This window comes from Mixophyes fleayi, chromosome 1, assembly GCF_038048845.1.
Source record: "Mixophyes fleayi isolate aMixFle1 chromosome 1, aMixFle1.hap1, whole genome shotgun sequence".
Classification (NCBI taxonomy): domain Eukaryota; kingdom Metazoa; phylum Chordata; class Amphibia; order Anura; family Limnodynastidae; genus Mixophyes; species Mixophyes fleayi.
The window spans coordinates 350,236,513-350,258,254 of record NC_134402.1 but is presented as its reverse complement, the minus strand read 5'-3'; the positions used below and the strand labels follow the sequence as shown (position 1 = coordinate 350,258,254).

General features: G+C 40.4%; 1 protein-coding gene across 1 annotated transcript in view; it reads right to left on the bottom strand.

Moving 5' to 3' along the window:
- The window catches only part of SLC15A4 (solute carrier family 15 member 4), a 29,122-nt gene extending 20,127 nt beyond the window's left edge, over positions 1–8,995 (bottom strand). Inside the window, exon 1 of the mRNA XM_075176806.1 lies at positions 8,205–8,995. Within this exon, the coding sequence (XP_075032907.1) occupies positions 8,205–8,777 (573 nt within the window). The 5' untranslated portion in view covers positions 8,778–8,995. The remainder of the gene's footprint in view (positions 1–8,204) is intronic.
- Positions 8,996–21,742: the final 12,747 nt, after the last annotated feature.

Genomic DNA, 21,742 nt, shown 5'->3' with positions numbered 1-21,742 from the left:
TATAATGCTAATGTTTTTATTACCCATAATACACACATAAAAGTTAGTCCGAGTTGTGACAATTATTGCAGATAGATAACGTAGCAATAGAGGAATTGAAACTTGAAGTTATTAAGTGGAAAAACTTTTAGTGCTTGTTCACACATGAAGAAAGTTCTTTAGACCTGTGTTTAGGATGCATTATTACTGTATTTTCCAGTGTCGAGCTTTTACTGTACTGTTAGCTTGTGACAATGCATTAGAAAATAGGTAGTGCAGCATGCTAACATTTTAGATGCAGTGATATAATTTCAGAACGCAGCGGTGGAAACCACCCCTCAACTCTTGACTTTTTTTTTAACACACCATTCATGCATTTATTAATGCGTGAAAAGCACAAAGAAAGGAGAAGGCTGTGAAAATGTCCAAGTTACCAGTTCATGTGGATCCTTAGGAATCGCAGTACATGGCTGGCCAGGTCATATTTTAAATAAACAAAACAAAAAAGTTAACCCCTTTAAAGCCCACAAAACTGTTAGGATTAGATTTTCTACAAAACAGAGGAATGGGGTGGAGAACTGACAAACGTCAGTATGGCAGGAATGATCACATGCAATTTTAACAGAAAATTTTAGAAATTCTACACAATTATTTTCACAATAATTACATGTTGTGCAATAGTACAGAATTCCTTTAAGCTTGATGCAACTATTTTAGCAAACAAATATATCTAGAAATAACGTGTGATTAAATAGTAATTTATTTTTGAATTCTGAAGGTTGTTTTAGTTATTAAAGTAAAGACACAATAAGGAGTGTTTTGCAAAACAGACAAATGAGAAAACATCTCATGATCATGAGGCTTCCTTTATGTTCCCTGACTCAGCATCATGTGCCTGACACTTTATTTTAAGGCTGAGGATTCACACACTTCCCTTGCCAGGTTCATAGTTACACAAACTCAGAATGTTCATTCCTCTTCTAAAACCAAATAAAAAAATAAAACACTCAGTTCATTCAAATTTCTAAACAAGAAATCCGAGGCATAGGCTGTAACACTTAACTCCATCATTTTATGAAAATTTATAAAAATGTATTATATTATATTATACTTGCATCTCAGTGGAATAAGCCTAAAATAATCAATATTTGTTGTGGGGGTTTTTTTTACATTTTGTTTTGCATTTTACATATATGCTTGGCATTTGGTATGACTATGTCCATCTAGTGCTTACCATACATTCCTGGGGCTGCAGTGAACATTGCCTTCTTTTTGGATCCATCGCCTAGGTTTTGGGCAAGTCTGTCAAGTGTCCGTATACAAAAAAGGAGTTGCGCTCAACTCCCAATGATTGCAAGAACTGCAATAGAATTAGGGATCCCTCCCTCTAAATACAAATAGATCAAGGTTCTATGCAGTCATTGACTTCCAAATAAGTTCTAAATACTCTAAGACTCTACTACATATAATTAGAACTTGTTTGGAAGTCAATGAGTGCATGGAACCTTGGTCTATAAGTCTGCACTATACTTATTTTGAACTACATAGTTATCCACTCTAATTTCTGCAACAGTCCCAGGTTTTAAAGATTTGTGCAGAGAACTGTAAGTGATTGGTGGTTACCTTCTCTCAAACCACCGATGCTGCACTATTTCTTAAATAAATACTTACAAAGCTGGCCCCATGTACCCTCTCTAAATCCTCATCTAGCACCAGAGAGCTTTGGCTGGTTTCCACTATAACAGGATGATCATGGTCATGCAAACAAATAACATTGTATAGTTCAGCAAACATGATGCCAAAGCACCAGGCATGAGATGCTCATGTGCACCACTCCAGCAGCAAAGTGTTCCTGGAAATTTGTTATAAATGTTGGCAGCTAGAACTATTTTACGCTTCACCTATTAGTTTTCACATATTGCTATGCATGCTGTACCCTTGCCATTCAAATAATGTTGATTTCATTCTGTCCTGTACCTTCAATTCATTCATATCATACTTGCCAGAAATATGAGAATATTGATATTGTCCCTCTTCATCCTATTGAGATTTTTTTTTTTTATTTATTTATTTATTATTTTTTTAAAAAAAAAAACAAACGCAAAAATTCAATTAGAGCAACTTTTTGGGCTTTTTTTGTTTCCTCTAGTAATGTCACACTTGATGTCTTTCAAGGGTTTTTCCCAAACTGTAGGTGGGGGATATACTTAGAGGGAAACTTTCCCAGGTATTCATTTATATAAAGGTGTTGGTTTTCCATTTTCTGGGGGCTGCTGTGTTGGGGTTAAAGTACACCAAAGGAAAGCATATGTGTTTCTCTTATTTTAGTGAACTCCTTCCAAAACCGCCAAAACTGCTGTCAGTGCTATGGATCAAGTTACACAGAGCCTTTTAAATCTGCTAGGGCTGGGTGGGACACCTTATTTAAGAGAAGGCATGGCTATTTAGGAACCACATTTATTCCCTTAGTATTGGGGGTAAGTAAAGGTTAATCTTGTGAGGTCATTTTTGACCTCATTAATTGTCATAAAAGGTGATCCAATAAGCTGTCAGGACTGAAATGATCACACTGATCACCTCATCCCATGCCAGAATTCAAGACTTCTCCTGTGCTGCACCCCTCCACTAGAACAACCTCCCTCCCTCCGTCTGTCCCCTAATCTTAGCTCCTTCAAACGGGCTCTCAAAACCCATCTGTTTCTCAAGGCCTACCAGTCATCCACTTAATCTTCTCCTTCCTTGTTCTCCTCAACTCCCTGTCTCCTCCTTTACTTGATCCCCTCTACTGATTCTTCACGTGCCTGCCATCTGTTTCCCCACCCTTTAGTATGTAAGCTATTATGAGCAGGGTCCTCTTCCCTTCTGTCTCAATTCCATTTCTTCTACTCCTTCACGACTGTACTTGCTATGCCAGGAGATATTGAAGTCTTGGTTATACTCGTTTTACTCTACACTGTTGTACCCTGGTATACTGTCTGTATTGTATTTTTGTATTTTGTACAGCGCTGCGGATGCCTTGTGGCGTCATATAAAGAAAAATAAAAATGTCACTCCGATACAATCTGTAGAAATAATCAGCACGCTACTGAGGCTGTGAACACCGAAGCCGTGTAGAACAACTAGTGCCCAAATACACAGCACTTGTGCACATTGTTCCCTTTTTTCACATAAATTAGAGGCCATTCTATTTAGAAAGCAATATATTTTACAGCAGAATGGAAGGCGGTGAGCAGTCTCTAATAGAAGGCACGCCCTAGCCGCTTTACTATACAATTATGATGCTGGTCGGTTCTCTTTACTAGCACCAACTGCAGTACAAAGTAGCAACAATATGTAAGTTTCTCAGGTCACAAAAAAACATGTTTTGCCGAATTCTGTTGAAGTCATGGATATCGATTCCTACTTATCTTACTATCACAGTCTAGACACACAAGAATCATGAGCTTCAGAGGGGAAAATAAAATAAATAATTTGACAAAAGCCAAAACCTGATATACATGGGATCCGTCTACGTGAAATAAATAGTTCAGACTCCACAGGTTTAAAACACAAATCATGAGCAAGTAAAGTTCTGTTTCATCCAGTGATATTGTGGCATTAAATTAGCTTTGCACGCAACTTTGTAAGTAAATCTGATTAGTTAATTCAAAAAATAAATATTGCCCATTTACATAGTATCTTTTACAACATTTTGATATTAAAAAAATAAAATAAAAAAAATGCACCCCCATCAGAGCAGGTGTAAACAATTACTTTCTATTGGCCAAATAATTTTTAGAGGAAAACTATTTTCAAACAACTAATATTAAATATTAGCAAATACTTGAACTTCTAGGTACAAGCAGAATTTTGTCTCACAAAACCTACCTAAAAATTATTGAATAAATGCCTACAGCGTACTTAAATTTAAACATGTAAGTTCCCTATTTATTATTTAACAAAAAATATAATCCCACTGCTCTATGAATCGCTATATGAAAATATAGGAATTAGCAAGGCACAAATATATCATGAAACCCATAAATTGGGGGAGATGGGATTTGGGAGTTTCGAATAGAGACAGAACCCTTTCCGCCAAGATATGTCTAGCAAACTATGTGTTGGACAGAACCATCTACTGCCTGCTTTAATCATAGCCAGTAAACTCCTCTCAGTATTCTGACTGGCAGGTAGCTTCAAGCATTGACTACAGAGCGTCGAGAGGTCATACGTTGTATGATAATTCCTATAACAGCTGAGCTTCCTCCAGCACACTAAGAGGCAGCTCAGGATCGCAGGAGGAGAAAGTAAATGATTTGGATCTGTACTTTGTCACAACCAGAGACTAGAGGGGAGGCAGGGGGTTTGCATTGTAGAGCAGCCAAAGATTTTTGAAGTGCACAGAGGCCACTAGAATGCCCCTTATTAGGGGTCGGACTGGCTCGCTGGGGAGCCGGGGTATTTCCCGGTGGGCCCAGATGCTTCATAGCAGATGAAGAGGGGATGCGATCGCGGGGGCGGGGCGCGATTGCAGGGGGTGAAGAAAATGTTCAAAAATATTGGTGGTCAGTGGGACAGCAACAGGCAGACCATTGCTGTATGGGGTCCCAAAGTTCTGTGCGGCAGACAGGAAGTCACTCCACTTCCTGTCTGCCTGATGTGAGGAGCGATGGCGAGAGCAACTACAGGTAAGTGAGGGGGGGGGGCTGCCTATCTATACTAAACTATAGTGAGGGGGGCTGCCAATGCTAAACTATAGGGAGGGGGGCTGCTATAATGTGTGAGGGAATGGGGGGGGCTATCTTAATAGTACATGGGTGGAAAGCAGGCTATTAATTTAATGGTGAAGTTTAGGTGGGGCGACTAGAACCTTTAATTTAATGCTGAGGTGGTTTGGGTCTATAATTGAATGTGGGGCCGAGTGTGGGGAGGAGGGCTATTTATTCAGATGTGAATATTAATTATTTAATGCCAGGAATGGTCATGGGAAATGGTTGTATTAAACATAAATGCTATTAATTTATTGCTGGGGCTGTTTGTAGGAAGGCTAATAGGTTTATTTATTAAAAGGGAATACTATTAATTTAATGTTGGGGTTGGTTGTAGGGAAATAGATCCATTTATGAAATGTGAGCACTATTACTTTAATATTGGGGCTGGAGAGAGACCTGATTATTAAATGTGGGTGCTGTTGATTTAATGGTGGGGATGATTGGAGTTTTCTAAATTATATGTACCCATTTTTTTTCCCCCAATAGGGACTCCAAGGATCCAGACAAGCAGCAACTGATCTAAAGACACCAGCCACAGGTGGTGAAAGTGACAAGACAGGTAGGAAAGAGCAGGATAGTCTGCCAACTGTCCTGAATCTGGTGGGGCAGTCCTGAATTTGGGTGACTGTCTCGCTTAGTCAGGATTTGGTCCGACTACAAGGACAGTTGGGAGGTATGTCCCGCTTCACACTATGCTGCTTGTGAAGGCAGAACTGTGTGCATCTAACAGTAGTGCACACAGTTTTGCCTGTGTATTAGTCTAAAAATTGTCTAAAATGATAATAAATGTCTTAAGTGCACCAGGCTCCCCAACATTTTGAGTGCTACATGGTATTAGGTGGGCCTCAGTCACTGGTTTTGCTGGTGGGCCCTTCATGCCCCAGTACGACACTGCCCCTAATAGGGATGCACTGTGCTCTATAATGCAATTTAGGGACAATCTATGCGCTTAAGAGAACATAAGAATACTACTTTGGATATGATTGCTCAAGACTCCATACTGAGTAGTACTAGAATCTTTGTCAATTTACAAAGCAGATTCTACACTTTTATGCCCATGTACTAAGTGCCCAAATAAAAGCTTCATCCAAACACACTTGCCTAAATATGTTATTAAACAAAGAAAACATTAACTGGTAGTGTCATTTTATCCAATCTTGGAAGCATGTATAAAGAAGGTGTAAAATTAATGTTAGAGTACTAATAGTGGACAGATACTGGGCATGTAAAATATAAATGAAATCTCAGTGAAGAAAAATGCAGTCATGTTTCTTCGGACCAAGGAAAGACATTAATACATCTAGAAAAGTACATCGCCAATCAATCTTAAGACCAAAAAGAATTGTTGTTTGTTTTTTGTATAAGAAATAAATGTAAGTTTCTACACAATTGCCAATCTTGCACTGGTGAGTATTCTGGATATTGAGATAAATGTACAGTAATTCTGCTTTGCATAAACATCTAAAAAAAAAAAAAAAAAAAAATCACTTTCAAACAAAATTATTTGGTCACATTTATGTTGCTTCCTCAAGTGGTTCAAAACTTGTCAAACTTGTTTTGCCATGAGCAGCATGCAAAGCCTGTGCTAGAAAAATAATTAATGAATGACTTCCTGATTACAAACTGCACAATTCTGAATATTTTAAATTTTTAAACTGAATAGTAATATGAAAGGGTGTAGTTTTTTTCCTGTTTTCTCAGAAATTCATTAGTGAGTTGCTTCATAGCACAATACTGTTTCTGCGAAAGTAACTATCACATCTCTATTTACCGATCCTAACAGAACCAATGTATGCTACAAGAGGTATTAACAATGTGCAACTACAACAATATGGTGCAAAGCACGGCATAACCCAGAATTAACTTTGCTTTCAGTACTCAATGTACAATACTGTAGGCCTAAGTCTACTTTGCAAACAATTATCACTCATACTCCCAGTCAGTAGAGGGTGAGACTAACACAGACCAGTATAAAATATCCATTTGTCACTTTCACGTGTACAGATAGCTTCCTCTTATAGAATAGATGCTTCCATATTTTAGGTTTAGCATAATTCTCAGCATTGTTTATGCATATCACAATTGTGTTTTACAACATGTTCAGTATACCAGGAGTATCAAATATTTTCTTTTTTTTTTTTTTTTTTTTAAAAACACCAGAGATGGTCAACAATGGACATTCAGCGATCCACAGCTCATCAGTGATGACATGACAATTGCTATTTACATGGCCACTTAGGGCAGCGCAAGTTGAATGCTAGCTAGACGCTCCCAATAGACTATTTCTTATCTGATAATAAAGCGTCTCCCTCATACAGATTTTGGTATTCCACGTATTCTGCTCACTCCTGGTGTGTCTTGATTTCTGAAGCGTTCTCTATGCAAATAATGATACCTTTGAATCTGCTGAAGGCGGGAGATGGCTGCTAAAAGGGCATATTTGTAGAAAGAGCAAGAGTACCAGTGTACCTATAGTTAATGAGCACTGCAAAGCGAGTTTATCAAAGAGATGGAAAATAGAGGGAACATTTTTAGGGCATTGCTTCAGGAAGGGATGCACAGCTATTTTTCACCAATTCTGAGCTGATGGGAGTCTTGCCCTAGACCAGTGGATCCCAAACTTTTTCAATTCAAGGCACCCTTAAGGTTTCCAAAAAATTTTCAAGGCACCCCTAAGCCAAAATACATACCAAGTAGTCCCCCGCCTTGCTTACCACTGGCTCTGGCCGAGGCACCCCTGTGAGATCACCAAGGCACCCAATGGAGCCTAGGCGCACAGTTTGGGAACCACTGCCCTATACTTTTAATAGATACATTAGGCATGTATTTGTTGCACTTTGCATAAACTAATAGGGAAAAAGGGGTCAAACACACAAATGTGTTACAGACCATCTCATTGTCCCTTCACACTTCTAATGAATTCAGTCATAACTTAGTCTAAAAGGAGCAGTATTTAAGCAAAAAAGTTGTAAAACCTTAAATAAGTAGTGGGGCTTGGACGGACTTTGAAACTTGGACTTTGGAATTAGACCACACAAACATCAGGGGACAAAACTGTGCTTTAACACTAGTGAAAACATGTGTGTTTAGCAACATTAGGAACAATGGGTTATATAGTCAGTAAAACACCAGTGGATAGGAGACTTAAAACTTTTGCACATGAGCTTCTAAACAGGTTTAATCTCAACAGCCCATAAAATAGGTGTGGAAGTTAAGAAGAAAACAATATATATGGTATTATATCCAAGAATAACACAAAGCAAAATCTAATGAGACACACTATAGACTGAAGAGTCAAGTGGGTGTGTGGGTTGTGTATGAAGAGAATACTGTTCTCATAGACAGGTGGTGCATGAATAAGTATAAAGTTCACACAAAAAGAGCAGCTGAGAAGTGAAGTGTGGAGAATAAGAAATAAGTATACTGGTGACACCACGGCTGAGGGGTAACGTGGAATGTAGTCTCAGTGTATACCTGGTCGGCTCCGAAGGGGGTGATGTTGGCTTTGACAGATCCCACTCCTAGAGCCACGATGGCCAGTCCTATGAAGATCGGAGTGGCGCAGTATCTTCGGGTCGGCTCCCCGCAAGGGACATATGACCCATTGAAAGTGCTGTTGGCGGTGCTGCAGTTCTCCACCCGGGCCAGGTCTATGTCCCCGCAGAAAGCAGAGCGGGTACCCGAGTATGTGATCATGGGGAAGAGGAGCATGCCCAGCAGGTACAGCACCATGCTGAGGAGGATGGTACAGAAGCGACCGATGAGCGCATCCGCCAGCCACCCCCCGAAGGGGGACACCAGGTAGGTGATGCCCATGAACAGCAGCAGTGCCTGGCTGGCCTGGGTGCCCTCCCAGTTGTATATAGGCCCATTGAGGAAGAGCACCAGGTTAGACGTGATGCCATAGAAGGCCACTCTCTCCAGCATTTCGGATAGCAGTACCGCGGCGCAGGCCAAGCGGCGGCCGGAGAACACCGAGCCCGCAGCGGGCGGGGAGGAGCCGGATCTGCTGCCCAGCAGCGGGCTCCGCTCATCAGACTCTTCCATTAGGACAGACACGAGTGGCTCGGTCACCACAGTGATGCCATGTACCGCTGAGACCCCACACTCCCCGGGACACTACCACACCAGGAAGTCACCACCCAGCTGTGAGCTAAGACAGTCCCACCTCACTGACCCCACGCACTGCACCACAGCGCACTGCAAGCCCACGACACGCACACCCGTGACCGACTCCCAGTCCATCCACCGGCCTCAGAAAACTGATTGGCTGCAGTCATCCATGCCACTCCCACTCTGTGGCTGCTCATTGGCTGCTGACACAAGCTGTCATAGGATGGTAATTTGGTTATTCTGAAAGTACACAAGGTTTCACGTGTCTGTGGTCAGAGGAGGGATGAGGCTCTGGCACGATGTTTATTGATTTTTCTCAATGGGATTCTAATTAGAAGAGTGTGCATGGATAATTTAAACAAGTTACACTCATTCATAGTATAGACAGGGCAATTTCTAGAGTAATTTTCTATAGTAGCGAAATGAGGGAGAATGTTTAATGGTTATGAAGGAGTACAGTGAGAACTCATTTAAAATAATTACCTGCACATATTTCTATTTTATATGCACACAAGGTCCCTCACTTCAGAGAGGGTGTTTCTAAATGTTTAGAGTTTGTTTCTGGTTGTTTATTTTTATGACTGGAAAATAAAACTACCTGTGGCTAATCAAACTAAAACAATTGACTGGTGTGATACCCTTGGCTAGCCTTCTTGAATGCCGCTGTCTACCACAGAAGACGGGAACCGTGGTCCTAATTAGTTCACATCATCTAAAGTGTATTTACATATCATCAAATATATATATATATATATATATATATATATATATATATACTGATTACAAGGAATAGCAAATAAATTGTAACATGCATTGTTACTGATGAAGAAAAATGTCAACCTGATTGACACAGTATTGGCACATAGTCAATATTGTCTCAATATTGATGTTCATCTTTTTGAAATAGAAACATTTTGTGTTTAATTCAGTATTTCCAAGGCGGTTTCTGAATACTGTTTAGGAAAAGCCACTTCTGTAAAACCCGGACAACTGGCTCCAATGGCCTAGGACTAGCATTCCTGTTTTACCTGAAATTATGTTTATCTGTGTACATGCAAAGATGAACATTCCCTTTAAAGCATATTTACCAATGAATCAGCCAATTCTCTTTGTGGTTATCAGGGCCGGACTGGCCATCTGGCACTTCTGGCAAATGCTAGACGGGCCGATGGCCAGATGGGCCGGTCCGCAACATGCCCACCGAGCAGCAGCACTCTGCGCGCTGTTCGTCGGACGGAGATTCAGTGACAGCCGCCTATGTGAGTAATCACATGGGACGGCATCACGTGACAGGTGCTGCCCCATGTGATTAATGCATAGGCGGCTGTCACTGACTCTCCGTCCGCCGCAGTGGCGGATCCAGGGGGGGGGGGGGCGATCGCCCCCCCTAGCAGGGGCTTGCTGCCGGCGGCTGCACACTGTGCAGGTCTGTTTAGCAGTGACAGTGTACTGCCTGGCTGCTCTGATTGGGTTTTAAACACAATCAGAGCAGTGGGGCAGCACACTGTCACTGCCGAGCGGACCTGCACATACTGTGCAGCCGCCGGCAGCCTTAGAAATTAGAAAGGGGGCGGGGCCTAAATCGCCCCCCCCCCTAAAATCGCCAGGGGTATAGCAAAAGTCTGGATCCGCCCCTGGTCCACCGAGCAGCGCGCATGAAGGATGTAACAAGGTAAGTGTTGTAGTGTATATCTGTGTGTCTACAGTGTGTGTGTCTGTGAATACAGTGTGCAACGAATTGAAATAGGGGACACAACTTTTTTTTTTTATATAGGAATACAAGAGCAGGTCAAAAACCAAGCATTGTTTTCTTATCTCAATCAAACCCTAGTCACTGCTTTACAAATACAAGAAGAAATAGATATCCCTCAAATAGAAAGACCTTATCGTCTGGGTCTGAAAAGGGAGGAGAATGATTCTAAACTGCGTCTAGTAATAGCCCGATTTTTAGACTTTAAATTTAAAAAAAGGATTTTAACTGCATATAGACACACAAAACAGCTGATTATTGATAGCAATAGAATTTTAATCTTTCAGGATTATTCTGTTATGCATTAAAAAAAAAGCAAGGAGTGTACGCCAATCTGTAAATATCTGAAAGACAACAATAAGCACTTTGCGCTCCTGTATCCTGCAAAACTAAGGATTCTTCACGTCAAAACATATATCTTTGATGATCCAGCAAAATATTGGCATCATATATACACCTTAACTCCACCACTAGGTTTTCCGGTGCCTAACTCTGGGGTATCATTGTCAAGTTTATCATAATGGGCGTGATTCATCAAGACACGTATTCTGAGTGCAACCCGCGTTTAGTATTATATGCACGTATTTCGTCTTTGCATACTCCTGAATTCATCAAGGCACTGATTTCAAGATGTGTGTGCTGTGGAAATCGAGGGGGCAGGTCTGCTGTGCTCTAACACACAATATGCTGCAAGATATGTCTAATCCTATGTAGGTTATAAAGTCGCAAAAGAAAGCACAGGAAAAAAAATATTGAGTTAATGTCACCTGTTAATAATGAAGGCATTAATGATAAAATAGTAAAAAAAAAATTAAAAAATAGTTTATTTACATTTTTGCACCAGGTTATACCATTTTGCCATATCTGTTTCTAAAGGGGAAGAGATCCCCCTTATCACGAGGTATTTCCATTTAAGGCAGCATTTCACACCACCATCTAGGAAGCACGGTTTATCCCCCTTTTTCTATACTTTGTCTGTTAAAGCACTGCTGTAGTTCATTATACGCGTGCAGATGTGTCCTTTGTTAACTATCCTTACATAGTGTGGTACTGATTGATGTGCTCAGAAAATGTCATACAAAGTTACTGAGGTATGATATAGCAGTTTATAGGCAACACAGTGGATGTGTTATGTATTGCCACTTGTCATGCGGTTGTCAGCATGGTAATGTGCACACCAGTAGCTTGCATTATTTCGGATTTTCCAAATTTGAACAGTCCCGGGCACTCACAAACGGTATTGCTTATGCACCAGTTCATTGACTACTTTTTGTGTGTGTGCATATCGGACATTCACAGCATTGGATGACTTTTTCAAAGTGTACTAGTCTGAGTTTAATCCATTCCACTAATCAGTTTAGAGATTGTTTGCTGTATTTTATTATTTAATGGAGCAACTCTCTTGGTTTATACTACATTGTGGCTGAACACAAAATTCCAATTAGATTGTGTTTATATGCTTATGTGGATTAGTTTCAACAAATCCAGTGCACTGGTTCAAAATAAATATATTTTATGCAACATTTCAGCAATTTACTTCTGCACCTGGGAAATAATCTTTTATCTACCATTTATTATTCTTGGGGATTGGGACGCACCCCATCACCATTCCCAAAGGCAGCAATGTACACTAGGTAAGGTATCGCTGAACCATTTTACTTAGTGTGTGTGTGTGGCTACAGTGTGTAGCTACAGTGTGTGTCTGTGTGGCTATAGTGTGTGGCCCTATGTGGCTATAGTGTGCGTGCGTCCCCATGTTCATATAGTGTGCATGTATGTGTGCGCGCAGTTTTTTAATATAATATGTGAGGAAAGGGAGGATCTTAATATAGTGTTGGAGGTATGCTATTTAATGGTGGAGTGTAGGTGGGGGCTAATTATTTAAGGTGAGGGGAAGGAACCTTTAATTTAATGCTGGGGTGGTTTAGGGCTATCAATTGAATATGGGGCTGATTTTGGGGAGGACGGCTATTTATTAAATGTGAATATGAATTATTGTCAGGGATGGTTGTGGAAAATGGCTATATTTATTAAACTTTAATGCTATTTAATTTATTGCTGGGACTGTTTGAAGGGAGGGAAATGGGTTTTAAGTAAATGGGTATACTGTTAATTTAATTTTGGGGCTGGTTGGAGGGGAATAGGTCTACTTATTAAATGTGAATATTATTATTTGGACTGGAGGGAGGCCTAATTATAAAACATGAGTGCTATTGTTTTAACACTGGGGCTGGTTGGAGTTTTCTAGATCTCGTGTACCCTTTTTTTTTTTCAAAATAGGGCATCCAATAATCCAGGATCAAGACAAGAAAAAACTGAGCTAAAGAAACCAGCTGCTACAAGTGGTGAAAGTGACCAAGACAGGTAGGAGAGAGCAGGACAGTCCTGAATCTGATGGGGCAGTCCTGAATTTGGGTGACTGTCTCATAAATGTAATGTTTTATTATAATGTATGTATCAATGGCCCATGTTGGTCACACCCACAACACAATGTGGTCACGCCCACTTCGGCGCCGTCGCTGAGCGGCATCACATAGTTTATTTCCTACTGGAACTGAGGTGGGCCTGTGTACTTTAAATGCCAGGGCTGATTTTTAGTCCCAGTCCGGCCCTGGTGGTAATTTACTATAAACCTGTGTGAAATGCTTAACTAGGACACATTTCTGTATTTGTGACCAGAAGTGTCCGCATCAATATGAATTATGTGCTACAGCTAGATAATAAAATTCTTCATAATTATTTCAAAGACTCGGTTTGTTTCTTCAGACTGCTATTAATGATTCTAATTCTACAGACTTTTCACAGTGTAATGTGACCAGTGTACTCCCCAGCACCTATTTCCCAGGTGCTCCAGCCTGCTGTTTTTACTTGCCATCCGGCTCTTGGAGCTCAATAGAGTCCTATTATAATAGAATAAACCATTGTTTCTCTTATTAGAACTGGCACTATGTGAGCACTACAGCCAGCAGTGTGTGATAAACCACTGACCACCAGTCTGACCAGTCTTGGCAGGTGTGGGAAATAACCTCCAACATTTTAAGTCCCAGTGCACTTTACCAGGCACTTTTTTTTCATTTAAAACAATAAAGAGGAAAACATCTCTTAGTACTGGACTTAGACTGTCATGAACTTACTAAACAAATATGATCAACATATAATGAGTTGCAGCCAATACTTAAAATAACATTTTCAACATTTATTAATACTACATTATAAGAACTTTTAAAAAAAATATAGTGGCCATAAGAGAAATAGATCAATTAATACAACTAGCCAGCTACACAAAATAAAAGCTGAGTTCATGCAGCATATACATGTGGAAGTTATAATTGTGATCCACAGTTAATGACTCTGGGAAAAAGATGGTCAATCAGTTTAAAGGGGGAGAAGAATCAGGAACCAGGATTGATCACACTCCTCCTCTTCATCAGTCCAAAAAAAACAGATAGTTAGATCAAGATAACATAGAAGCAGATATGTGCTCCCAGGAGAAAACCAGTTCAACAACTAATGACAGGCAAAAGCATTCATGCTCGCATTGTAGCTGATCACCCAGCAGGTCTTTCTATAAGTAATAAGTCTTTCACATTGTAACAAGCATGTATCTTGCCAGTTGGAGATCATCAGACACATGACTATAAACAATGTATTGGCTTCAGCTTACTAGCAGCATGTATACTGTGCAGTGAGAACTAAGCACAGAACAAGCAGTGCTATGCTGCAGAGTGTAATGATAACAAGCCAACCAACATGTAGATTTAGGTATGTCAGAACGTAACAGGACAATGCATATATAACTAATCAAAGGGAGAAAGGATGCGATACTCAAGAACAATATAATTAGTACTATTTCATCTATCCCCCCTAAAGATGCAATCCTGAAGCCTCTGCCGGGTGCTGGGGCAGCAGTGTCTCTAATCCTGTGACCACATGTTTTGCAGGTGCCTGCTTGCAGAGCATGGAGCTACTTCAAAGACAGTGTGGAGAAGAAGTGCTGGTATATCCTACCTGCACACTTCGCGCATTGTATATGGGCATATTGTATAAGATTTATGGTGCTGCTGTTTTTTTTTCAGCTAGCCAGTAAAGATCACATCAGCATATACTTCATAACAAAGTTATATCTTTTTGTTATAGAATGCATATTGTGGAGGCATTTCGCCCCCTCCCTTATTTCCTTAAAAATCCTTGGTCAACTGCCATACACGCATATTGTTGCACTGATTATTTATATCTTTATACTGATTTTATGCTTTGTTACCTGTGATGTGCTTCTATTGCTTGTTTTTTTTTTCTTACTGACAGTGCATGTCGGTTCTGTTTGTTACTTGACCATTCAAAAATAAAAATTATAAAAAAAAAAAAAAAAGAATGCATATTGTGCTAAATAATAAGACAAGTGATTGTAGAACAGGGTTATTTATATATATATATATATATATATATATATATATATATATATATATGTGTTGCAGTTTAATCATAGTTGCCTACTTTGCCAGAATGTCCTGGAGACTATTAGAATATTGGGAAACCTCCTGGATTTCTGTGGTAGCAAGCAGGGAGGGCTGGCAAATTTTAGCCCGGGGGAGGTGGGTGGGGGTCAAGACTTGACTCAGCAGCCTGTATTTTAAAGGAAACAAATGTCCCCCTGTCTCCTAGCCCTGTCTGCCTCTGGTAGCAAGCAATTCTCCTTGAAGGCAACTCAATAGTTGGCAAATTGTGTGAGAATGTGCTGTAATAACGAAAATAAGATCATCAAGCCCCAACCAACTCAGTGAAAACAAAGTGAGCATCAAATATGTATTATTTACATTCCATGTTATAAATCCCTCTTTTTTTATGTGATTGTGTGTTTACTTTTTATGTTGTATGTCATAGTGCTAGCTAATTATTAATTATTAATTCTGATGTGGTTGCAACAATGAAGGGCATGGGGGTGGGGGCACTAATTTGGATTGGGGCAGCACTAAACAATGGATGTGGTGGTGTAAACAATGCATGGCAGACCTGACATATGACAGGTAAAAAGCAGAGCTTAAATGGATTCAAATCTTTGCTCCTTCAGTTGCTGGGTGACTAATACTTCCAGGTTGGGGAGACAAGGGTTAAATGTATTAAACATCAAATCACCAATTTCCGTCGATTTTGATGGACATATTTAAAACAATCATTTTATTAAAAGCAAAACCTGGTGAGTTTTACCTTTAAAAAAATTATATTTTTAATATGTCAATCAAAATCACAGAAAATTGGACATTTGATGAAACCACAGTTTAATACATAAACACCAAGGGCTCCATAAACATAAGCAAAATAATAATAGCAAATTATTCCAAAAACACTGAGGGGTATATTTGATAAACTGCAGGTTTTAAAAAGTGGAGATGTTGCCTATAGCAATCAATCAGATTCTAGCTGTCATTTTGTAGAATGTACTAAATAAATTATAACTAGAATCTGATTGATTGCTATAGGCAACATCTCCACTTTTTCAATCCAGCAGTTAAGTAAATATACCCCTGAGAGTTCTCTCAGATAGAGGCTGATCCAAACCGCTTGACTTAATGCTAGATCTCCATAATGGAGATAAACATGACACAGGTAAAAATGTTATTCTGAAACACAATCAAAGCACTTGTTTTTTTGAGGACCTTTCACTGATCATGTGTTTCATCCCACAAATCCTTTCTAATGGAATTTTCAGATTCACATATGTACTAACTGCTATAAAGCATAGCCCACAGATGAGGAAATTTTGCAGACAATATTCCATCTAGTTATTTACTTTCTCAAAATGGGCCATGTCATATATCAAACTCATCTAGAGCACCCTAAGATGGAAAACACTGGTACTGATTATATTAGCAGTGGCAAGAAATATAATATTATAGGAATACATATATTCCTCATTCCCCAGTCTGAGACTCTTCTAAGAAAAACGGTATCATTTGTTTCATGATGATCTAATAGAAGCCAAATTCAGGCAACAAAACAAACTTTGCAAGCATTTATTGTCAGACAGGTTTAAGCAAAATAAGTTAAGCAAACACAAATTGGTACTTGATTTAAATGGTTGGAGGTGATCCAGTCTGATGAGGGATGAATATTCTTGCTAATGCAATAAGTTATTAATTATTCAGTTGTAAAAATGTCACATGCCAGTGTGCTGTAAATAGTAAATTATTAGTTTTAACTCTTGGCCATCTTCTCTGATCATTTAGAAGCTGGTGCCTGATTACCGGCATGGGGCCTCATTTACAGTCGGACGCAAAGTCCATTTCAGGCGCATCCTGCACATTTCCACTGATGGGGCAGTTTCGTCTGCTTTTCAGACGCAAGTGTACACTGTGACAGCTTGCGTCTCAGTACGAGGGAAAGGGCGGAACACAGAGTTATGTAGGCGTGACTGTGAATAATTCAGTTACTATGGGCTACTACCCAAGACGCAGGCGGAACACACGTCAAACAAGACTGAAAAAGTGCGGCAGGAATTATGTGGCGCAAGTAGTTAGCTAGCTGCAGGAACTGGTTGCAGCTTGGTAGGGTATTACGAGTGGCATGCAACCCCAGTTGCGTCACGCAACTGGGGTTGCATGCCACTCGTAATACCCTACCAAGCTGCAACACACTCCCACTCTTTCATGTAAGTCTTAGAGGCACATTGCGTCTGACTCTAAATGAAGCCCTTGATGTCTAAATTCTACCTGCACTTTCATGTGGGAAAGGTTTCAGAGTGAGGTGCAGTTAGGAATGCAATTCACTGGCCTGCCCCTTCTATATATGGCTTTGTTCACAGTCCAAGCTGTGTATAGAGATGGTGAGCCAGCATTTTATAGTTCACAGTGCATATCGCTGTACAAGTTTCCACACAGCAAGGTGGAATAAGAACAGATGCCAGGACCGCAGACACTAGCATTTGAACGGAGAACAAGCACAGCTGAGAGGCAGAGCCGTAACGAGGCCGGTGCGGGAGGTGCCGCCGCCCAGGGCGCAGTCCCATGGGGGCGCACTGGCCGCACGCACCTGCCTCTGTGTGAGGAGTGATAAAAAGAAAAAAAATGAAACAGACCTCAGATTCAGACTGCCGGCCGCCCGGCGCATCCAAAATGGCGGCCGGCACCCGGCTCCACCCCCTTCTGAACTCTGCCCACTGCCTCAGCGTCTGATGTCATGACGTTGCTAGGCAGCAGAGGAGCAGAGGAGCAAAGAGGAGCCACGGCTGGTCAGGAATAAAGACAACAAAGGTAAGCTTCTAAGCAGGGGAAAGGGGATGTGTGTTGCTATTATGGAGGGAGGGGGATGTTATCTGCAATTATGTAGAGGGGGGGATGAAAGCTGCAATTATGGAGGGAGGGGGGCATGTGAGCTGCTATTATGGAGGGGGGCATGTGAGCTGCTATTATGGAGGGAGGGAAGAGGGGCATGTGAGCTGCTATTATGGAGGGAGGGAAGGGGGGCATGTGAGCTGCTATTATGGAGGGAAGGGGGGCATGTGAGCTGCTATTATGGAGGGAAGGGGGGCATGTGAGCTGCTATTATGGAGGGTAGGTGGGCATGTGAGCTACTATTATGGAGGGAGGGGAGGGGGGCATGTAAGCTGCTATTATGGAGGGGGGGATGTGAGCTGCTATTATGGAGGGAGGAGAGGGGGGGATGTGAACTGCTATTATGGAGGGAGGGGGGCATTTAAGCTGCTATTATGGAGGGAGGAGAGGGGGATGTGTGCTGCTATTAGGGAGGGGAGGAATGTGTGCTGCATCTTGCTATTATGGAGGGGAGGATGCTGCTATGCTTTATGGGGGAAGAGGGGTATGCTGCCATAATGTGTGAGGAAAGGGGGGATGTATTAATATAATGTGTGATATGAGGGTAGGGAGGTTGGGTGTCTTAGTACATGGGTGGGAGGTAGGCTATTAATTTAATGGTGACGTTTAGGTGGGGGCTAATTATTTAATGGGTACTATTTTAGTTGTGGGGTGCTGGTGGGTCAATTTAATTTATTGATGGGGCTTTTTAATTTAATTTAATGGTGGGGTCTATTAATTTCAGGTGAGGTATTTATCTGTATTGCAGTCACAAGAATGCTCTCTGTATTGTATGGTGGTCATAGGAATGCTCTCTGTATAGTATGGTGGTCATAGGAATGCTCTCTGAATAGTATGGTGGTCATAGGAATGCTCTCTGTATAGTATGGTGGTCATAGGAGTGCTCTCTGTATAGTATGGTGATCATACGAATGTTCTCTGTATAGTATGGCGGTCACACGAATGCTCTCTGTATTGTATGGTGGTCATAGGAATGCTCTCTAAGGTATGGCGGTCATAGGAATTCTCTCTGTATAGTATGGCGGTCACACGAATGCTCTCTGTATTGTATGGAGGTCACAGGAATGCTCTCTGTATTGTATGGAGGTCACAGGAATGCTCTCTAAGGTATGGCGGACACTAGGAGGCTCTTTATATTGTATGTGTGTATATATGTGTGTATGTATGTGTGTATGTATGTATATATATATATATATATATATATATATATATAATTATTCATTTCGTGTGATGGTGATAAGGGGGCACAATGTGATAAAGATGGCTCCATGGCACGGTATGATAAAGGAGAAACTGTGATGGAGGGCACAGTGGGATGAAGGGGACGTGTGATACAGATGGTACCGTTACATTTATGTTTTAATTTGTTTCAGTGAGTTTTATTTCAATAACCAATTAATTTTTTATACAGCTAGCATGTGATAGCTGCATTTAAAGTACTTGATTCTATGGAGGCTTATTAAATAAAGATTCTCACAAAGCCAGACCGAGAAGAATGGGGAGGGAGGGGGTTTCAGTGCAGTCTGGAACTTGTAAAGGGCTAGCCATGCCCCCACAGTAGGATGACCATGCCCACTCGACGATTGACACTCCCACTTAGACGGGGGGCGCCGGTTCCCTGTCTCGCCCAGGGCACTAAAATGGCTAGTTACGGCACTGCTGAGAGGCGTATACTATTTTATTTTATATGGCCTATATAATATATTTTTTGTGAAGAAACCTCTTAAGCCAAGTCATGAAAATAATTAAAATATAAAATGCTGTTCAAATCATCCAGTGCTCTCAAAGAGATTACTGACAGTCCTTGTAAAGGTATTAGCAAATTAATGCTGTATTAGGTCTGGTTTATAATTCTTACCCTTTATTTATAACGTAGCAACATATTGAACAACGTTGTATCACCGTCATTTTTGTCTGTAAGGTGCCACAAATTATGCAGCTCATCACAATAAACATGCAAATCATGTAGATACAAATAAACACAAAGCATGGGAATGAAAATAAAAGTACAAATCATAAACAATACAAAAAACAAGTACAGATAGAAAATAACTATAAGACATAGAAGGTACACTTGAGGTAGACAAAGAAGGTGGGACATGGAGATAAAGGGTAGTGAGGGCCCTCAGGAGAGCTTACAATCTTTTTCTCCATAGACTAAGTTCATGAGCATGCTCAGTATATATAAGAAGGTGATGAGTATTGATTATTACCCTTTAAACTCAACTGGGACCTTTTCTTACTGCAGCTTTCAGAAGTCAATCTCTGAGCCCTGCTGCTGTACCCTCTGCCAGATATTTTGGATACCTGAATTATGACTAAACCTCTGATATTGTGTATTGTCATGATCCCTGACCTTGGTTTGGTATTTAACTATGCTGTTGTGTGCAAGTCAGCTACCCCAGCCTTGTTTCCTGCTCACCGTGTTTCCAAGTAGTACTAGAGTGCTACCATATGCAATCCTTAGCTACTGTGACTTCAACTAATGCTCAGCCACTGAGGTCCATCCTATGAACTTATTTATCATTATTCCTGTATGTGTGACTGGTTCATGTCTAACCTGCAATAAAGAGTTCAGATTTTATCTTAGCGTCTGTCTTCTGCTCTTCATTTATGGACACAGTTGTGTGACAAAGTTAGAGGAAAGGAGAAATCAGAAACGCTTGTCAGGTGTTGTGCGCTCCCCACATATGACATGCTGTCAGTTGGGAAGAGAGGGGTAGGCACACACAAAGGGGATGGGAGGAGAGGAATAGCTCAGTAGGATACAAGGCTGCATGTAGTAAGGTGGCTGGTCTTCACTGCCAATACTGTTGGGAGGTGTGTCCAACTAACCATGGTTAGCTGGCGCATACTGTAAAGCAGGGTTTATTAAGACAGGGGTGGGAGATTGGGGGCCTTCTAGCGCTTCTGAAAAGTGGACAGCCCCAATGTAACACACCTACAGCATGATATGTTTATTTTCAGAAGGGGCATGATCATGTCCCAAATAACAAACTTGTTGGGAGGAAAAAAATATTGGGAGTTATGATTGTGCAAATATGATACTGTATTTGTGGTAGTTGGAAGCAAACATCTAATTTTTCCAGTGATTTTTGCACCCCCAGAAATGTTAACATAAATGGAAAATTCCTTTGCTGTGACCCTTCCCCAGTAGCAGTTTAAATATTCATTTTGTGTCCCAGGATTAAGTTATTAGAACCTGACTTTGTATAAAAAGCTGAAACTTACTTTTCTTTAGTAGATGACTGCCAATTTTAAAAAGATTACAACTTTGTTATAATTTAAGATTTCAGTGCCCCCCCTCCTTTGGCCCTGTGTATGATTGAACCTGAGGTATCACCAACAGTATTAGTGACTGAAATGATTTTTACCATAATATTTTCATATAAGTAAACAACTCCTGATTGTAGCCAGTCACATAGTAATACATATACCCTATATATCATGTAACAATAGATATTAGAAAAATACCAATAGTATGATTAAAAACTGTATATATTTAATTCAGAAAAACTGCAATAGGTAACAGTGACGCATAGTCGTAATTATTATTAATTCTATAATATATAAAAACATTAATATCTACATTTATAGGTGAAAACGATGACATTTTAACAAGACAGAGAGAAATATAATTGTAATAAACTTGTATTTTTGCCTGTAGGCTACATGCGCAGTGTAAATATAACGTATATATTAATAATTCTGAATATTTTTATAGTTTTTTTCCCCCCCTTCCCTGGTCATCCAGAGAGTAGACCATATGTCACTGGGTAGCTCAGTTGCTGATAGGAACCTTAGCAGCACTGCCTGGTTGT